This window comes from Salminus brasiliensis, chromosome 23, assembly GCF_030463535.1.
Source record: "Salminus brasiliensis chromosome 23, fSalBra1.hap2, whole genome shotgun sequence".
Classification (NCBI taxonomy): Eukaryota; Metazoa; Chordata; class Actinopteri; order Characiformes; family Bryconidae; genus Salminus; species Salminus brasiliensis.
The window spans coordinates 11,624,404-11,642,800 of NC_132900.1; the positions used below are offsets into that span (position 1 = coordinate 11,624,404).

The 18,397-nt window shown below is 41.0% G+C and overlaps 1 protein-coding gene across 1 annotated transcript in view; it reads left to right on the forward strand.

Annotated features, from left to right (window-relative positions):
* Positions 1–18,397, forward strand: part of sema6ba (sema domain, transmembrane domain (TM), and cytoplasmic domain, (semaphorin) 6Ba) — a 200,409-nt gene that overhangs the window by 149,666 nt on the left and 32,346 nt on the right. The window contains exons 7-10 of the mRNA XM_072668471.1: positions 2,450–2,540; positions 3,587–3,706; positions 6,017–6,105; positions 6,530–6,747. Coding sequence (XP_072524572.1) covers positions 2,450–2,540; positions 3,587–3,706; positions 6,017–6,105; positions 6,530–6,747 — 518 coding nt within the window. The remainder of the gene's footprint in view (positions 1–2,449; positions 2,541–3,586; positions 3,707–6,016; positions 6,106–6,529; positions 6,748–18,397) is intronic.

The following is an 18,397-nucleotide window of genomic DNA, read 5'->3' on the forward strand; positions in this document are numbered from 1 at the left end:
AAATATCACAGCAACCTCCCAAAAATACCCTTGTATGTTTTTAAAATACCAGAGCAACCTCCTAGCAATACCCAAGCACCAACCTAAAATACCACAGCAACCTCCTAATAATACCCAAGCACCAATCTAAAATACCACAGCACCCTCCCAAAAGTAACCTAATATGTTTTTAAAATACCAGCGCAACTTCTTAGCAATACCCAAGCACCAACCTAAAATACCACAGCAACCTCCTAATAATACCCAAGCACCAATCTAAAATACCACAGCAACCTCCTAATAATACCCAAGCACCAACCTAAAATACCACAGCAACCTCCTAATATTACCCAAGCACCAACCTAAAATACCACAGCAACCTCCTAATAATACCCAAGCACCAATCTAAAATACCACAGCAACCTCCTAATAATACCCAGGCACCAACCTAAAATACCACATCAACCTCCTAATATTACCCAGGCACCAATCTAAAATACCACAGCAACCTCCTAATAATACCCAAGCACCAACCTAAAATACCACAGCAACCCCCCAATAATACCCAAGCACCAACCTAAAATACCATAGCAACCTCCTAACAATACCCAAGCACCAATCTAAAATACCACAGCAACTTCCTAAAAATACCCAAGCACCAACCTAAAATACCACAGCAACCCCCTAATAATACCCAAGCACCAACCTAAAATACCATAGCAACCTCCTAAAAGTACTCTTGCACCAATCTAAAATACCACAGCAACCTCCTAATAATACCCAAGCACCAACCTAAAATACCACAGCAACCTCCTAATAATACCCAAGCACCAATCTAAAATACCATAGAAACCTCCTAATAATACCCAAGCACCAACCTAAAATACCACAGCAACCCCCTAATAATACTCAAGCACCAACCTAAAATACCATAGCAACCTCCTAAAAGTACTCTTGCACCCATCTAAAATACCACAGCAACCTCCTAATAATACCCAGGCACCAACCTAAAATACCACAGCAACCTCCTAATAATACCCAATCACCAACCTAAAATACCACAGCAACCCCCTAATAATACCCAAGCACCAACCTAAAATACCACAGCAACCTCCTAATATTACCCAAGCACCAACCTAAAATACCACAGCAACCTCCTAATATTACCCAAGCACCAACCTAAAATACCACAGCAACCTCCTAATATTATCCAAGCACCAACCTAAAATACCACAGCAACCTCCTAATATTACCCAGGCACCAATCTAAAATACCACAGCAACCTTCTAATAATACCCAAGCACCAACCTAAAATACCACAGCAACCCCCCAATAATACCCAAGCACCAACCTAAAATACCATAGCAACCTCCTAACAATACCCAAGCACCAATCTAAAATACCACAGCAACTTCCTAATAATACCCAAGCACCAACCTAAAATACCACAGCAACCCCCTAATAATACCCAAGCACCAACCTAAAATACCATAGCAACCTACTAAAAGTACTCTTGCACCAATCTAAAATACCACAGCAACCTCCTAATAATACCCAAGCACCAACCTAAAATACCACAGCAACCTCCTAATAATACCCAAGCACCAATCTAAAATACCATAGAAACCTCCTAATAATACCCAAGCACCAACCTAAAATACCACAGCAACCCCCTAATAATACTCAAGCACCAACCTAAAATACCATAGCAACCTCCTAAAAGTACTCTTGCACCCATCTAAAATACCACAGCAACCTCCTAATAATACCCAGGCACCAACCTAAAATACCACAGCAACCTCCTAATAATACCCAGGCACCAACCTAAAATACCACAGCAACCTCCTAATAATACCCAATCACCAACCTAAAATACCACAGCAACCCCCTAATAATACCCAAGCACCAACCTAAAATACCACAGCAACCTCCTAATATTACCCAAGCACCAACCTAAAATACCACAGCAACCTCCTAATATTACCCAAGCACCAACCTAAAATACCACAGCAACCTCCTAATATTACCCAAGCACCAACCTAAAATACCACAGCAACCTCCTAATATTATCCAAGCACCAACCTAAAATACCTCAGCAACCTCCTAAAAATACCTAAGCAACAACCTAAAATACCACAGCAACCTCCTAAATGTACCCTCGCACCAACCTAAAATACCACAGCAACCTCCTGAAAGTACCCTCGCACCAATCTAAAATACCACAGCAACCTCCTAACAATACCCGAGCCCTGTTGCCGTCAGTGTTTCACTAGTTCAGTGTCGGTGTACGCTGAGTGATGTTAGATAGTCCAGATTTATTTTTAGAACTTTTTCCAGCTCCCATTCCCAGCTAGCCACAGCTTTGGGCTACAGTGGCTGGTCAGGGAAAAGGGATTTGATGTGTGTGTGGTTTATTGTGACTGGTCCATAAGTGTTATGTCTTTCTCTCAATGTTTGTGTGTGTGTTTAGAGAGACACTCTGGAAATGGTAGGAGAGCCCATCAGTGGAATGGCCAGATGTCCATATGACCCCAAACATGCCAACGTAGCTCTGTTTGCAGGTATACACACATAAAGTAAAATACACACCTCCAGCATTTCGTCGCTGCCATATAAACAAAGTACACTATTTAAAAACACAAGCTTCTCTTCACATTTCACGATAAATGGGCAGATAGAAATGCTATAGATAATAACAGGACGACTGTTATTGCTTGAGTTGCTATATACTGGAGCCTGTAATTATGTGTTTGCCCTGATTTGTTATAGACACGTGAACAAGATTTTTACACTTAGGATGATAGATTAGGGAGGAGGGGCTTCAGGCATGTGCCTCCTCTCAAAAGTTTTTATTTAGTTATTTCATAACGTCATTTATTACTTAAATGTTTATTTAAAAAAAAAAGAAATGTCCTTTTTTAAGAGATGGAGCCTTTAAAGCAACACTATTGAAAATTTACATTTCTTGCTCCTGGGCTCCCCCTACAGTCAGGACGTGTAATCCTGACTTTGAGCCACCCCTTAGGGGACACATTTTTCTGGATGAGCTGAGAGATACAGAACCGTCACTGAAAGTGAAAGAAGCATGTGGACTGACCTAGTACAGTGAAATTACTGGATTTTACACTCGAGTTACGCAGCATTACACAGTTTCTGCAAGCATTATCCTGCCCACGTTTCTTGCTAGTGCAGTTAGCAGCATGCCAAGCTCGGTGTAGCAACGACAGCAAGCCTATTCTCCCTATTAAATCACCATCATTTGAAGATGTTATTTCAAGGTAAAAATTCTACATAGTGTTGCTTTAACATACATTAAACATAAGAAACAATATTCTTTTCCTGTAAAATTATCATTTATTATACATTTTCAAGTTGAATATGTAATTAATCATTTTTTTTATTATTTTTACTTTCTAATGAGATTATATGGAAATCTAGTGATTTTAGAGTTGTTAACACTTCCTATGGAGTCAAATTCGGTTAAAGGGTATATGACAGTCCTGTAGGACTTTAGTGGTGTCTCTTTTTATTGACGTGCTGCACTCTGTGTCAGAGTTTCGATCCTTTCCCCTGCAAACTGACCTCTACTCTGTGACCTTTGACACAGAGGGCAGCCTGTTCACGGGTACAGTGACAGATTTCCTGGCCATCGATGCTGTAATCTACCGCAGCCTGGGAGACAGCCCGGCCCTCCGCACCATCAAACACGACTCCAAGTGGTTCAGAGGTGAGTCACTCTCACTAGGGAGCTTTCTGCTGGTTATTTTCTGAACCACAGATGCGTTGCATCTGAGTGTCAGTTGGCCTGTAGATCGATGACCAGTTGTACGTCAGTAGTCATATTAGAGCAAAGCCATTGGTTTAAACCCAATAATTACGCTTGATCACATTTCTTACTTCAGACCACAATGCATTGCTTCAATTCAGACGTCTGGATTTGTCATGTTAATGATACAATGACTGTTGTGTTATGTACATTAATAAAGCAGTGTATATTTAAATATTAGTGTGGCACATATTATCTACTTAATCTCTCAGTCATTGTCCTTCTTTCTATGGAGCTCGAATAACACAAATGGTGGCCAGTGTTTTTTAGAATGGCTTCTATTTACACTGACATGCCAAGTTGTTGGACAAGAGCTAGTACCGTATAGTACCCCCTCTAGCCTGGCGAAGTGCAGCAACTCGATGTGGCATCGATTCCACAAGTGGGCGGAAGATGTCCGGAGGGATGTTGAGCCCTGCCATCTGGACAGCCACCCACAGCTCTGTAGTGACTGGTTTTGCAAAGCAGGTTTATGTTCAACACCACATCACATCTCTGAGTGCACAGACTAAAGAAACTAGCGCTTACTGTGCTTCACTTTGGGGGAGATCAAATCTGACGTGTTGAATTCCTACCACTAAGTCTGTGTAAACATTAGCAACATTAGCCAGTTAAGCTAAGTTTCAATCACAAATGAGTTAAATATGTCCCACCGCTCGGCCGTGTGATCATGGTTGAATTATGGGTGTATTTAGAAACTACGTGTAGTAGCCTCAGCCATTATTTATGACAGGACCAGAAGCCCTTTAACAGTACTATATATATATATATATATATATATATATATATATATATATATATATATATATATATATATATATATATGCAGCCAGTGCATCTCTATTTAGAATGAATTATGCTACAGTAGTGTGTCTCTGTAAAGGAGGAGAACCTATTTATATACCACTTTATATACAGACATGAAAGTATTTTATAAGTATTTTAAATTAGAAAGAAGGACAATGTTTATATATTTGAACTTATATATCCTTAGAACGAAGGACAATGACTGAGAGAGTAAGTAGATAATAATGTGCCACACTAATATTTAAATATACACTACTTTATTAATGTACATAACACAACAGTCATTGTATGTCATTAACATGACAAATCCAGTCATTTGAATGGAAGCATTTTACATGCTTTCAACAGTTTTTGGATTTCTGGAGTTTAATTTTAGTAACAAGGGTTCATCTGGGGTCTTTAAAGCCTCTATTTACTGAGAAAACAGCTCCAGTCACTGTATGTGATCACATGTTCCATTCAGATAGAGAGAGAGACCACAGAGAGCTGCTTGATCGTTCTCTCCATGACCGCTGATTTGTTATCCTGGGCACATATGCTTTAGTGGCTTTATCTGTGGTTTACTCTCTCTCTCTCTCGCTCTCTGTCAGTCTCTCTCTCTCCCTCCCTCCCTATCTCTCTTAGACGTGTTGTGGTTACTGCTGTTGCTCCAAATGGAATAGCTGTGGCTCAATTCTATCAGTTCTAGATGATAGTGTTTATTTATTTGAACTTGATAGCCACCCTGGATTAGAGAGCCCTCTACACGATTACACAGTGCTGTTTGTGAATGTGTGAGTGTGTGTGTGTCTGTCTATTTCTTACTTTTTGGATATACTAAAGTTTAGATAGCCCTGTATATAGACAGCCCTATAATGTATATCACTGCTGTCCAATGAGAACCATGTATCATGGTTTGAACCCTGTAGCTGCCCTGTATACTGTGTAAATAATCCTGGATGAATAGACCAATACAAATGCTCTAAAAACTTGACTTCCATTCAAAGTTTAGGACATTTTTGCCTTTTTCTGTAAAGTTACCATTTTGGAGATACATGGTTTCGTGCAACAATATATGTACTGTATATATACTGTGCTTGTGAAAATGTCAGACCCATTGGCAGACAGCACAGCTTGCAGTTATTTTTTTGGAACAACTGAGAGGCTTTCTGTTGTTGTTTTAGGAATTTTCACATTTTCTCTTTCCTTGCAGAACACTCCTAGTTCTGTGAAATTATTGGATCCAGACTCTCTCCAGACTCTATTTTTTAAAAAGAAAGAAAAAGTTGCTCTGAGCATGATTTAAAATTGTAAACCCATGCTTAGCATATGAACACCAATTACACTGCTTGTACTGACACAGTTCTTAACATTTGACCAGTATTTCTGTGTATGCTTATGTGTGCGCGTCTGTGTGTGTCTCAGAGCCCTACTTTGTGAGTGCAGTGGAATGGGGACCTCATATCTACTTCTTCTTTAGAGAGATGGCTATGGAGTTCAACTATCTGGAGAAGGTAATTTGTCATCACCAAAAACAACAACTTTTTATGCTGACACTAGTAGGAAAAGAGAGTTTGTAGCCATATAAAACCATTTTACATTAAAAAAAAAATAAATAAAAATAATAATAACTCATTTGAATAATCTACACTTTTGTTCATCACTCTGGACACATCTAACATTAAATAAGCACAGAGCATATACTAAGCATATTACTATTACTTTTAATAGGCATGCAACATTAATCAAACTATGGGTTGATTGAATGTGTGTAACAAAAAATATACAAATATCTAAAATATACATGAAATATTGATGTGAATAATTGGTAATAGCTTGTAATGTTTTTAAGCAAATATCTAGTAATATAGATTTGATTCAATGCTTGTTTCATGTTATTTAAAATGGTGTGTGTGTGTGTGTTTGTCTGTATATTAGGTAATGGTGTCACGCGTGGCACGTGTGTGTAAAGGTGATTTGGGAGGTTCTCAGCGTGTGCTGGAGAAGCAGTGGACGTCGTTTCTGAAGGCCAGGCTGAACTGCTCCATTCCAGGCGACTCCCACTTCTACTTCAACCTGCTGCAGTCCACCAGCCCCATCATACGCATGCACGGCAGAGACATCATTCTGGGGGTCTTCTCCACCCCGCCTAACAGGTACACATGTTTAATGCACTTATTTCCTGATTATTTTTACAAAGATGAGTACTACAGATGGGGTGTATGAGGGAGAGTGATAGGTACTACAGTGATGGAGTAGGGATGTACTACAGCGATGGGTCAGGGGGAGTGTAATGGGTTCAATGGGATGAGGTGGGGGCAGTAAGGGGTACTGCAGGGATAAGGTGGGGACAGTGATGGTACTATGACGATGGGGTGGGGACAGTAATGGGTACTATGGCAAATGGAGTGGGGACGGTAATGCAGCTTGCGTGACGTAATTGAAACATTCAAATAGTGATGGGCAGTACAGTGATGGGGTGGGGACAGCGATTCAGTGTGTGGGGATGTAGTTGGAACAGTGGGAACATGGGTACTACAGGGATGAATCAGGGGGAGAGGTACAATGGGGTGAGGTGGGGCAGTGAGGGGTACTACGGTGGGGACAGTGATGCTGTGTATAGGATGTGGTTGGAATAGTGATGGGTACTACAGAGATGGGGTGGGGCCAGCGATGAGTATAAGAGAGATAGCATAGGGACAGTGATAGGTACTATAGTGATGGGGTAGGGGTGGTTGTGGGTACTACAGAGATGGGCTAGGGGACAGGGATTTGGATGGTGATAGGCACAACAGGAATGGGGTTATGAAGGTTATGAGTACTACTGTGATGGGTTGGAGACAAAGAAGCGACATTTTGAGATGGGGTAGGGCTGGTGATTGGTATCATGGGGATGGTGTGGGGATGGTGATGAGACATATGGGGATGGGGTGGAGGCGATGATGGACACTACAGCAATGGAGTGAGGACAGTGATGGTACAATGAGGATAGGGTGGGGACAGTGATTTTTACTACAGGAAGGGGCCTATTAACATGGGGATGGTAATAGACACTACAGGGATGGGAGGGGATGGTGGTGGGCACTATGGGGATGGTAAGGGGATGGTGTTGGGTATTTTGGAAAGGGAAAATTGAAGCATGTGGGGGACAGTTTTAGAGACCTTGAGAGACATTTGGGGTGGAATTTTAACCCTGTGCAGCTCTCGAGTTCATATATATATATATATATATATATATATATATATATATATATATATATATATATATATAATTCATTTTAACGTACCATCATAACCATAGTAACACGCACACACACACACAGAGACTCTGCGCTTCCACAGAATACAGATAAGCTACAGGACGCATCATTACACTGAAACAAATTATACAGAGAGGTTTTGAAAAGGGCATTTATGGCAAATGCCAGTGATAATAATGTTCAAAACAGAGAGAGAACGAGCGAGAGAGGGACATAGGAAGGACACAAGCGCATGAATTCAGTGATAACCCTCATCTGTGCTGGTCTGAATGAGAGGGCACTGGATCGGACACACCAAGGCTTACGGAACGGACACACATTCCAAATATACACAGTCCTTCATCGCAAAGGTGAATTTTAGATTGGTATTTTGTGTCTCCTAGGATAGCAGCAGCCCTTGGTTTGAGGTTTCCACCTAACAAAGAGCCAGAATGGCTCCCACCTGGAAGTGCCACGATTGATTGACACTTTTGCGACTGATTCAAATGTCTCCTTGGAAACTGAGAATGATGTTCTATTCTTGCGCAGTCGCACCTGAAACCCCCCTCAGAGGAATAAACATATTAAAACGGGCGCGAAATGGAGCTCGGCACGCGAGAAATGGTTCTGCAGCAGTAAAGGCATAATGTGCTTTTCTTAAGTGTGACACATCTCTCCCTGTAGCAGTAAAACCGGTGAATGTTTTACATAAAGCCCTGTTGGAAGAGTTGCCTCCACATACCTGCTAAGTGGAGAGATAGAGAAGAGAGTGGAGCTCTGCTGTTTCGGAGACCTGGAACGTGGGTAATAAGCTGTAGTCTAGGGGTTATAAAAACAGATGAGTCATTCTGGCAGTTTGATTCGGTTGCAAGCAGAGATTTGCTTAAGTACGTAATAAAAATGAAATCGCAGGCTTTCTTCTTCTGCACTTATTTTTTCTTTGTCATCTTTTTCTTCTTCTGTATAACCCATGAACCCACGAAACAGCAGTCTTGCCAAAAGTTACATGTACACAATTTACCTCCTTAGCCCAAATGTAATCAATCAGCTATGACATGTTTTTCATTAGAGCTTCAAGACTAATGTAGGTCTGTGTAAAGTCTGTGGTGATGTAGGAATACTAGTTTGCACAATGCTAATTAGTGGCTATAGGGTTCTACTGATTGGTAGCTCATTAGCCTCTTGGATCTAGTGCAGAGCTAAAGAAGCAAGCTAAGCTACAGACATTAAGCATCTCAGAAATATAAATACATGATTATTTGTTTGTGACGAAGCCTTTTGTTTCTGTAGTTTTGTATTTGGAGCCACTTAATAATAAAGCAGTTGGTAAAATAGAGGAGCAATACAACACATTTACATATACGTTGCCTGCTGAGGCTTAGACCTCCTAAGGTGTTCTGTGGTATCTGGCACCAAGAGGTTAGCAGTAATGCCATAAAGTCCTGTAAGTTGTAAGGTGTGGCCTCTGCCTCTGGTTTACTAGTTGAGGATTTTTGCTAGGTACTTGCTAGGTACTGACCACTGCATACCAGGAACAGGCCACCAGACCTGCTGTTTTGATGCTCTGACCCAGTTGTCTAGACATCACAGTCTAGGCCCCTATGTAATGAGATAATCAGTGTTATTTGCTTTATTATGTAAGTGTTTTTAATGTTATGGCTGATCATATATAGTCTCAACAACATTGTCACAACTTCATCATAAGGTAAAATTGTCTCTTCATCATAATCTCAGTTGTCACAATGTGGGCATGTTAGCTGCACATATAAATAAACAAGCACACCGGTCAGTTGTAGCCGAGTGCATAACGATCGTCATGGACGCAATTTGACTGATGTCCAAAAGAGCATGACAAAAGGGAAAACGGGTGAAGGGTGGCAGCATCTCGAAACTGCTAACTATGTGGGATGTTCTAGAGTCACCCTGAGAATTGACTTCTCGCACATTTAGTGCCTACCAACGGCACAACAGTGGTGCCAGTGGTGCACTGGCAATTAATACAAGTGGTACAGACTTATCGACACACCACAGTGGACCAGATTACCTCTATAATGAACACCTCCCGTCTAACATCAGACAAAAATCACTAGATTAAGAGTGGTCCACCACCAAAAAAAGTATTCAGACAGGATTGGTCACAAACTGATGATGAGTAAGGATGACTAACCCAAAGTATTAGCCTACAGTGTCTAACTGTACACCAGAAAGTTTGAGCTGTATAACTGGGGGTTCTAATAATGGGGTGGTAAATGTTTTATTATATTTTGTTAAACTGCTATTGTGCAAATCTTTGGTGCATTATTTGCAGATAACAGTGGTGTGTTGGGGTGGTTTGCCTGTGTATATATCGCTTTGTCAGTTAGGCCTGACATACAGGAATATAATAGGTTAGAAGAGGTCCCATGTGAGCAGCTGAATAGTTTCTATTGTTTTCACATTAGATGTAATGTTCTGTTTAATACTCCTCCTTGGAACACAACAGAATATAAACTAGACTCTGCTATATAATATGTAAAATGCATAGAATTTCTTGTAAAATATTTACCCCCGTTTAACTGCAGGTTTATTATTAACACACTGACTACTGTGAATTGTTTACTGCTTCCAAAATAGTGAATTTATGAGAGAAGGTAAAATGCTTTAAATTTTGAATGGAAGTCAATGTAAAATAAGAGTACATTCCAAGTAATTTAAAGCATTTCTATCTGTCTATTTTTTCAGAAGTACTTACACAATGTACAGAGCAGCTTCAGGGTTCAACTGACCAAGGAAGCAAAAAACAGACAAAAATGGAGAGACATGCTTTTCACTGGACAGCAACAATATGCTTATACTACTTATGCTCACATACAGACCTTTGTAGGTTAAGGTTAAGTGGTTGAGGAACTATTAAGGTTGAGGAAACCTCAAGTTTAGGAATGTTGTATGCTCCTATTTGCATTACTAGGAGACTGTCTGGTTTGCCTGAATCACGACAAATGGACAACTGTGAGAATAGAAACAGCAGCCCTCAGCCCTGTTTTGCTGCTTTTGCAGAGTGAAAAGACACTTTGATGAGGGAGATGTTTGATGACCCAGTGTTGGCACAGAGTTTCCACAGCAATATAACAGTGTTGGCACGGTGTTGACATGGTGATGGCGCTGTGTTGGCACCATGATGTCACTGTATTGGCACAGAGAAGGTACAGTGCTGGCATAGCAATGGCACGGCATTGCCATGACGATGTCATGGTGTTGGCACGATGGTGACATGGTGTTGGCTAAGCTGGCCTGTGCCCACTGTGCTGGGCAGCAGCACAGGCGCTGTGCCAGGAGGTCATTTGTGTAGTGGACAGCAGGGGTAGGGACAGAAAGCCAGATAGAGACAAAAGAGAGACAGGCAGTGGTGAGATTATAGCTGTATATGGTTTATAGCTTCGGATGGTTTAGGAAGTTTAGATGATGGGCAAGAGAGAGAGAGAGACAGAGAGAGAAAGAGAGAGAGAGACAGAGAGAGAGAGACAGAGAAAGAGAGGTTCAGCCAGTTTCTTCAGACAGAGAATTATGAGGTAGTAGCTCACAGACCCTTGACAGTTCATTGGCCAGACTGGAGATCAGGCTGATGAGTTCTAGCAGCTTATTGGCTGAGTGAGTTCTGAAGACGACTGCCACTTGTTCACCCTTTATATCTCATGTTTAATACCCTGGAAGAGCGCAGTCAGAAGCAGCTAACACTTCCAAACCCTGTACCTGACTTGCTCTTTGTCAGCCTCATGGCCTACATTCTGTTCCCAGTGCAGTAAAGTCGTCAATAAAACAAGAACATCGAAAATAGTTGTACATAGCAGAGCTGTGGTTTCTTGGTCTTATTCTGTTGCCTGTATAAAGTTGTGACATGAAATATGCTACTTAGCATACATCCTCACATTAGTGGGAGTGTGTGTTTGTGTTTACATGTGTTTACCGAAAGGATTAAAATCATAGGAAACATAATACAGTTATAAATACGGTCAAAATGTTTCAACATCCATCGCAAATTAGGTTTATTAGCAAAGTTTCTAATATAAGTGGAAAAAAAATTCTAATATAAGTGGAATCTGTGGTTCTGTTCTGTGGCGCGATGAAACAAAACTGGACCCTTTCAGGCCTATGGATCAGCAGTATGTCTAAATTAGTAAGAACAACCTGCCTACAATCAGGCATGGTGGTGCCTCAGTTATGTTCTGGGGCTGCTTTGCTTCCTTTGACATTGGAAACCTGCAGTGTGTGCAGGGCAAGGTCGATTTAATCAAGTATCAGCAAATCCTAAGATAAAATCTCATACCCTCTGTGATAAGGCTGAAGCTTGGTTGAAATTGGAACTTGAAACAGGACAAATATCCCAAGCATACCTCAAAGTCCTCCAAGGCTTGGTTACAGAAGAAGTCCTGGAAGATTTTGGAGCGGCCATCACAGTAGCCTGTCTTGAACCCCATAGAAAATCTTTAATAGGATTTGAAGAAGGCAGTTGCTGCAGCAAACCCCAGAATATTAATGAACTGGAGGTCACTGCCCATGAGGAATAGGCTAAGATTCCTCAGGAACGCGGCCAGAAGCTGGCTATGCTTTGTCAGCAATAACTAAAGTCATAACTAAAGTACTAAAGTACTGAAGATACTTGTCATGGAGGGGTTGGATGATTCTAAGACTGCAGTCTTTATTAAAAGTGGCATTTTGTAGCTGTATGTATGTAATGTTTACTGAAGGTCTTTAAAACGGACAAAAGTTTGGACTACATACTTAAAGGTGTCTGTTTCTATAAAGAACAGGATTACACTTTACTGAAGGACAGTGTTCACAAGGATACACAACGCAGACAAGCATGCTATAACAGCCTGCAAACTGTCCCAATTGTGAACCTGTAAAATAATAATGGGTATACAGAAAGAATGTCAGCTGCAATATCACTACAACAGAAGCTACTGTTTTCAACACTTCACACACTTTTCCCTATGGGGTTGCCAGATTCACAGTTTTCCTGCCAAAAAACGGTGAATTAGAAAATGGAGTCATGGTGGAAGCCATGGAAATTTACAGGGCGTTATATTTTGGAAGTACCTTGGAAATGAACTCCAGCGCCAAAAAGACAATAGAAAATAAAAATGAATGGTCTGATGAATAATACTGATTCTGGTGTTGAACAGCTGGCAACCCATGAAGCAAAATGAAAAGTTTTATGACAGTTCACTAATAGCCAGCATAAGGTCATGTTCTGGCCGTTTAAAAAAATACTTGAAATGCTGATTTTACAAGGTCAGTATGAATATTAATGTTGAAAATATTAATATGAGTATTATGAAGATTTATTCAAGTTAGTATCTAGTGGTTTAATTAAATATTTAGGGCTTTTTGTACTCTTTTATAAATGCTCTGATTTGGACACATTTGGATATTTTAAACTGGTGGGCAGCGTTTATGCAAAATTTAGGTTGGCAATCAATCCTGTCCATTCAGTCATAGCCTGGCATGTTGGCCTTCAAAAAGGCAGGAAAAAAGACCTGCACAGCATGAGGTTTAGCTGAGTTCATTTTGTGTGTTTTTTTTTATTGTGCTTCAAATAAAAAATGAATTTTGGCTTTTCCAAAGACACACAGCTAATCCACAGTCTTTATTGTTTCAGGATAGAATGATAAAAACACTATATGTCCAAATATTGGTGGACATCCCTTTGAAGAAATGCATTCAGCTACTTTGAAGTGCACCCATACATCTGTTGACACAGATACACACACGGTGCTTGTCTAGTCTCTATAGAGAAGTATTGCCAAAAGAATAGGATAAATATGAACCTTTCCTAATGCCTGGCATTTGAGCTGTGGAGCAGTGAAACTGTGTTACCTTGAATGATAGTGCTCCCTTTAGTACTTTTGGGGTGAGTTGTGGAGTTGGGGATGAGGTAGGGTGGTGATCATCCAACATTCTGACCTCACTAATACTCTTGTCCCTAAATGTAATCAAGTCAGCACAGTAATGCTCTAGAATCTAGTAGAAAGCCATTTCTGGGCAGTAGAGACAGTTATTCCAACAAAAGCAGGATAAACTCTTTTAATACACCTGATTTCGGAACAAACAGTGAATGAGCAGGTGTCCCAATACTTTTGTCCATATAGTGTATCAGTATATTACAGTCTTTTTTGTCTCAAAATGAATAGTAATGCATATCAGTAAATTTTCACATGAAGACTATTTATCATCATCTATGGCACTCGACCCATGGTCCTCCTTCTTGTGGCTCATTGTGTAAATAATAAGTATGGTCAAAATGTTGGACAACTGATCAGATAATACCAGTTCTTGATAGTGGACTTAAAGTCTCTATCGTATGTGTGCCACTGGTAGGGTGGCCAGCTTTTGGCACTGCTCTTCTCCATAAGGCCAACAGGCTGCACTCTTGGGAACTGCTCCAAATGATAGTATCTCCTCTCATCTGCCCTATTCCCTTATCCTCCACTGACTTGTTCCTGTACACTGAACCCTGCCCTGCTCCATCCATAAATTATTCTGCACTCTTTTAAGAGTTTTCGATTGGCTGCCCTCTGAGACAGCGCTTTAAAATCCATCAATTACTCTGTTTGTGTTGTGTTTCAATCCTCTGCCTTCTTCTCCACTTCTGGCTCATTGGGAAGAGCCAAATGAAGGGAAAAACAGCACGAAGACGCCACTAAGCAAGGCAGAGCACAGTAAGGGCTCTCCGTAATGTCATGCGGACTTTGACATTTATTGGTTCAATCTGCACAGGCTCAGAATGGAATCTAATAGGGAGCAGTGAACCGGTCACTGTGACTGATTCGAGACGCAGCCATTGGTCCGCCTGTGGGCAGTGCGGTTTGGCAGATTACTTTGTTGGCCCCAGTTCTGGCCCACCGCTGGCCTAATGGCGGCATCCCAGCAGGCCCAGTGTCAGGTGACAGGCGCCAAGCAGCCACCATCTCCCCAGTCCTCCTGCTCCAGCTGGGGTTTGACTCGGGACAGACCCTAATTACAGTCCCGTCCCATATCTTCCTTCGCCTCAGAGCACAGCTTCTGAACGTGGGGAAGACTTAAAGGTAAAATGACCCAATTTACTTATGTATATATATATATATATATATATATATATATATATATATATATATATATATATATATATATATATATACAGTCATGCCCGAAAGTATTCATACCCCTGTCAAAGTTTGACTTAAATTTACTTTTATTTAACCAGAAATTATATTTTTGCCTGGAAATGACACAGGCATCTCCCAGGAGATAACACGATGATGTACAAGAGGCATCATTGTGGGAAAAAATATTTCTCAGCTTTTATACACATTTGAACAAAAAGTGGCATGTCCAAAATTATTCATACCCTTCTCAATAATTAATAGAAAAGCCTTTATTGGCTATTACAGCAATCAAACGCTTCCTGTAATTGCTGACCAGCTTTTTGCATGTCTCCACTGGTATTTTTGCCCATTCATCTTTAGTGATGAGCTCCAACTCTTTGAGGTTCGAGGGTCTCCTTGCCATCACCCTGATCTTTAGCTCCCTCCACAGATTCTCAATTGGATTCAAGTCAGGACTCTGGCTGGGCCACTGCAAAACATTAATGTTTTTGTCTGCTAACCATTTCTTCACCACTTTGGCTGTGTGTTTTGGGTCGTTGTCGTGCTGAAATGTCCACCGGTTCCCAAGGCCAAGTTTCTCTGCAGACTGCCTGATGTTGTTGTTGAGAATCTTGATGTATTGCTCTTTTTTCATGGTGCCATTTACTGCGATCAAGTTCCCTGGTCCATGGTGTTCTTAGGGTTGAAGGCTTCTCCTTTTTTACGCCAAATGGTGCACACATCATTGTGGCCAAACAATTCCATTTTTGTTTCATCTGACCATAAAACAGAACACCAGAAGTCTTCTTCTTTGTCCAGATGAGCATTTGCAAAGGTCAAGCGGCTTTTGTGTGCCTTTTCTGGAGAAGTGGTGTCCTCCTTGGCCTGCGTCCGTGGAACCCAGCAGTGTGCAGTGTCCGTTGAACTGTCTGCCTTGAGATGTCGCCACCAGCAGAGTCCAGATTCACCAGGATGGCCTTGGTGGTGATCCTTGGATTTTTCTTCACCTCTCTCACTATTCTCCTGGCCAGCACAGGTGTCACTTTTGGCTTCCGACCACATCTTCTGAGATTTTCCACAGTGCAGAACTTCTTGTATTTTTTAATAATACTTTGCACTGTAGCCACTGGAACTTTTTGATATGGCTTTATAGCCCTTTCCTGACTTGTGAGCGCCCACAATGCACAGCCGCAGGTCCTTAGTGAGCTCCTTTGTCTTAGCCATGACTGTCCACAAACCAACTGCAGAGAGCTGCTGTTTTTCTCCTGTTGAGTTGATTAAAACAGCTGTTCCCAATGAATCAGGGTAATTAGGATGCTTTAAAACAGCTTGGACTATTTGGAATGGTATAGAACTTTGGATTTTCCCATATACTGTGACAGTTTTCAAAGGGTATGAATAATTTTGGACATGCCACTTTTTGTTCAAATGTGTATAAAAGCTGAGAAATACTTTTTCCCACAATGATGCCTCTTGTACATCATCGTGTTATCTCCTGGGAGATGCCTGTGTCCTTCCAAGGCAAAAATATAACTTCTGGTTAAATAAAAGTAAATTTAAGTCAAACTTTGCCAGGGGTATGAATACTTTCGGGCATGACTGTATATATATATATATATATATTAACCTAAATGTGGCCATTCAGCCAGAACATGACTGGACAGGATCTGTACTTTGCCACTCGATTTGGAGCTAAGAGGCTAATATACTCAATACACCTGTCAAGGGGTGGGAGTTAGTAGGCAGCAAGTGAACAGTAAGTCCTTAAAGGTGATGTGTTAAAAGCAGGACAAATAAGTTAGCTTAAGAATCTGAGCCACTTTGATAAGGGCCAAATTGTGGTGGCTTGACGACTGGGTCAGAAGGCAGGTCTTCTTTTTCAACAAAGGACAACTGGCGACAGAGACATGCACACCAAAGGCTCATTGATGTGATCATGGAGACCCTACCTCACAGCTTACAGGACTTTTAAGCATCTGCTGCCAACGTCTTGGTGCCAGATACCACAGGCCGTCTTCAGAGGTCTTGTGGAGTTCATGCCTTGAATGGTCAGATCTGTTGTGGCGGCACCAAAGGGACCTATTCAGTATTAGGCAGGTGCTGCTTCTGTAATGGCTGATCGATGAATATCCAAATGTTTGTGGACAACCCTTGTATGTGAATGCGTTCAGCTGTTTTAAGTTGCACCCATTGCTGACATAGATGTGCAACTGCACACACACACAGCTTGTCTAGTCCCTGTTGAAGGGAAGTGCTAATAGAATAGGACACTCTGGAGCATGTACCTATTAGCATCATTCCTATTAGGGGCTAGAGAATGTAAGGCTAGGATGTTAATCCCCCCAGCATTGAGCTGTGGAGCAGTGGAACTCTGGTATATTCTTTGGAATGATGGTTGGTTGGGGATGAGGTGGGGTGGTGATAATCCAACATCCTGACCTTACTAAATAGTTTTTAATGCCCTTGATTTTGGAAGAAACATATGAGCAGGTGTACCTTTTGTGCATATTTGGCCATATATCAGATTTTTGTATGGGACCTAGCCATAAACTAGCATGCTAGCCATCAGCTAATATGCTAACAATGAGTAATGTCTATAATTATTATTTAGACTAGTCTTGTCTATTAAATGTAATGTCCGGTGCTTCAAATCTGTCACATATTTAGCCTTAAACAATTAGATATGCTACACTGTGCTTCACTATTACACCACCATTTCGTTATTTAACGAATTACAGTCACATTACATTTTTGTTCTGAGTTCAAATATTCTGATATTTTTATGTTTTGTTGAACTCATTAATGTTAAAAATGCTGCTGAATGTAAAGATTGTAAAGAATGTGTTTTCATTAAAACCCATTATAATAAACAATCTCTTCTACCTACACACACAAATACGACCTCAGTTAAAAGTATAGAATTCACATTTCTGACAGAATTTCTCAGACTTATTGAGCAAATTATAGGTGAGAAGAGATTCATATCAAATGAATATATGCTTTTGTTATTGCTAGTGATAACCGGAACTTCTGGGGGCTATCCATGCACACTCTAATTCAGTCTGACTAACACAGACTGGGTATACAGGACATACTCATTACCTGCCTCATTTGGATTCAGCTCAGTCTGTGGGCTTTAAGGTGGTCTGAAGTGAAATGGGAGAGGAGTTGCAAATTAGGTCGAGAATTCCTCGGGGCAGTCTCTGGCCCTGCTGGGGCTGTGCGTGTGTGCGTGTTGGCGTGTAGTTGACAGAGCTCTGTTGGGGGTGGTCTGCTCTGGTCTGGTCCACATGGCGAACACCTGGACCCTGAATCAAGCCCCCAAGCCCTACCAAGCTACCACTGCCGAAAATCTGTCCACATAATGATGTAGTCTAATTCTGAAAGCTTCACTTGCCTCGTTTTTTGTGAATTTGTTTATTATTACTAATAATAGGTCATATGACAGATTTGGGGCACCACAA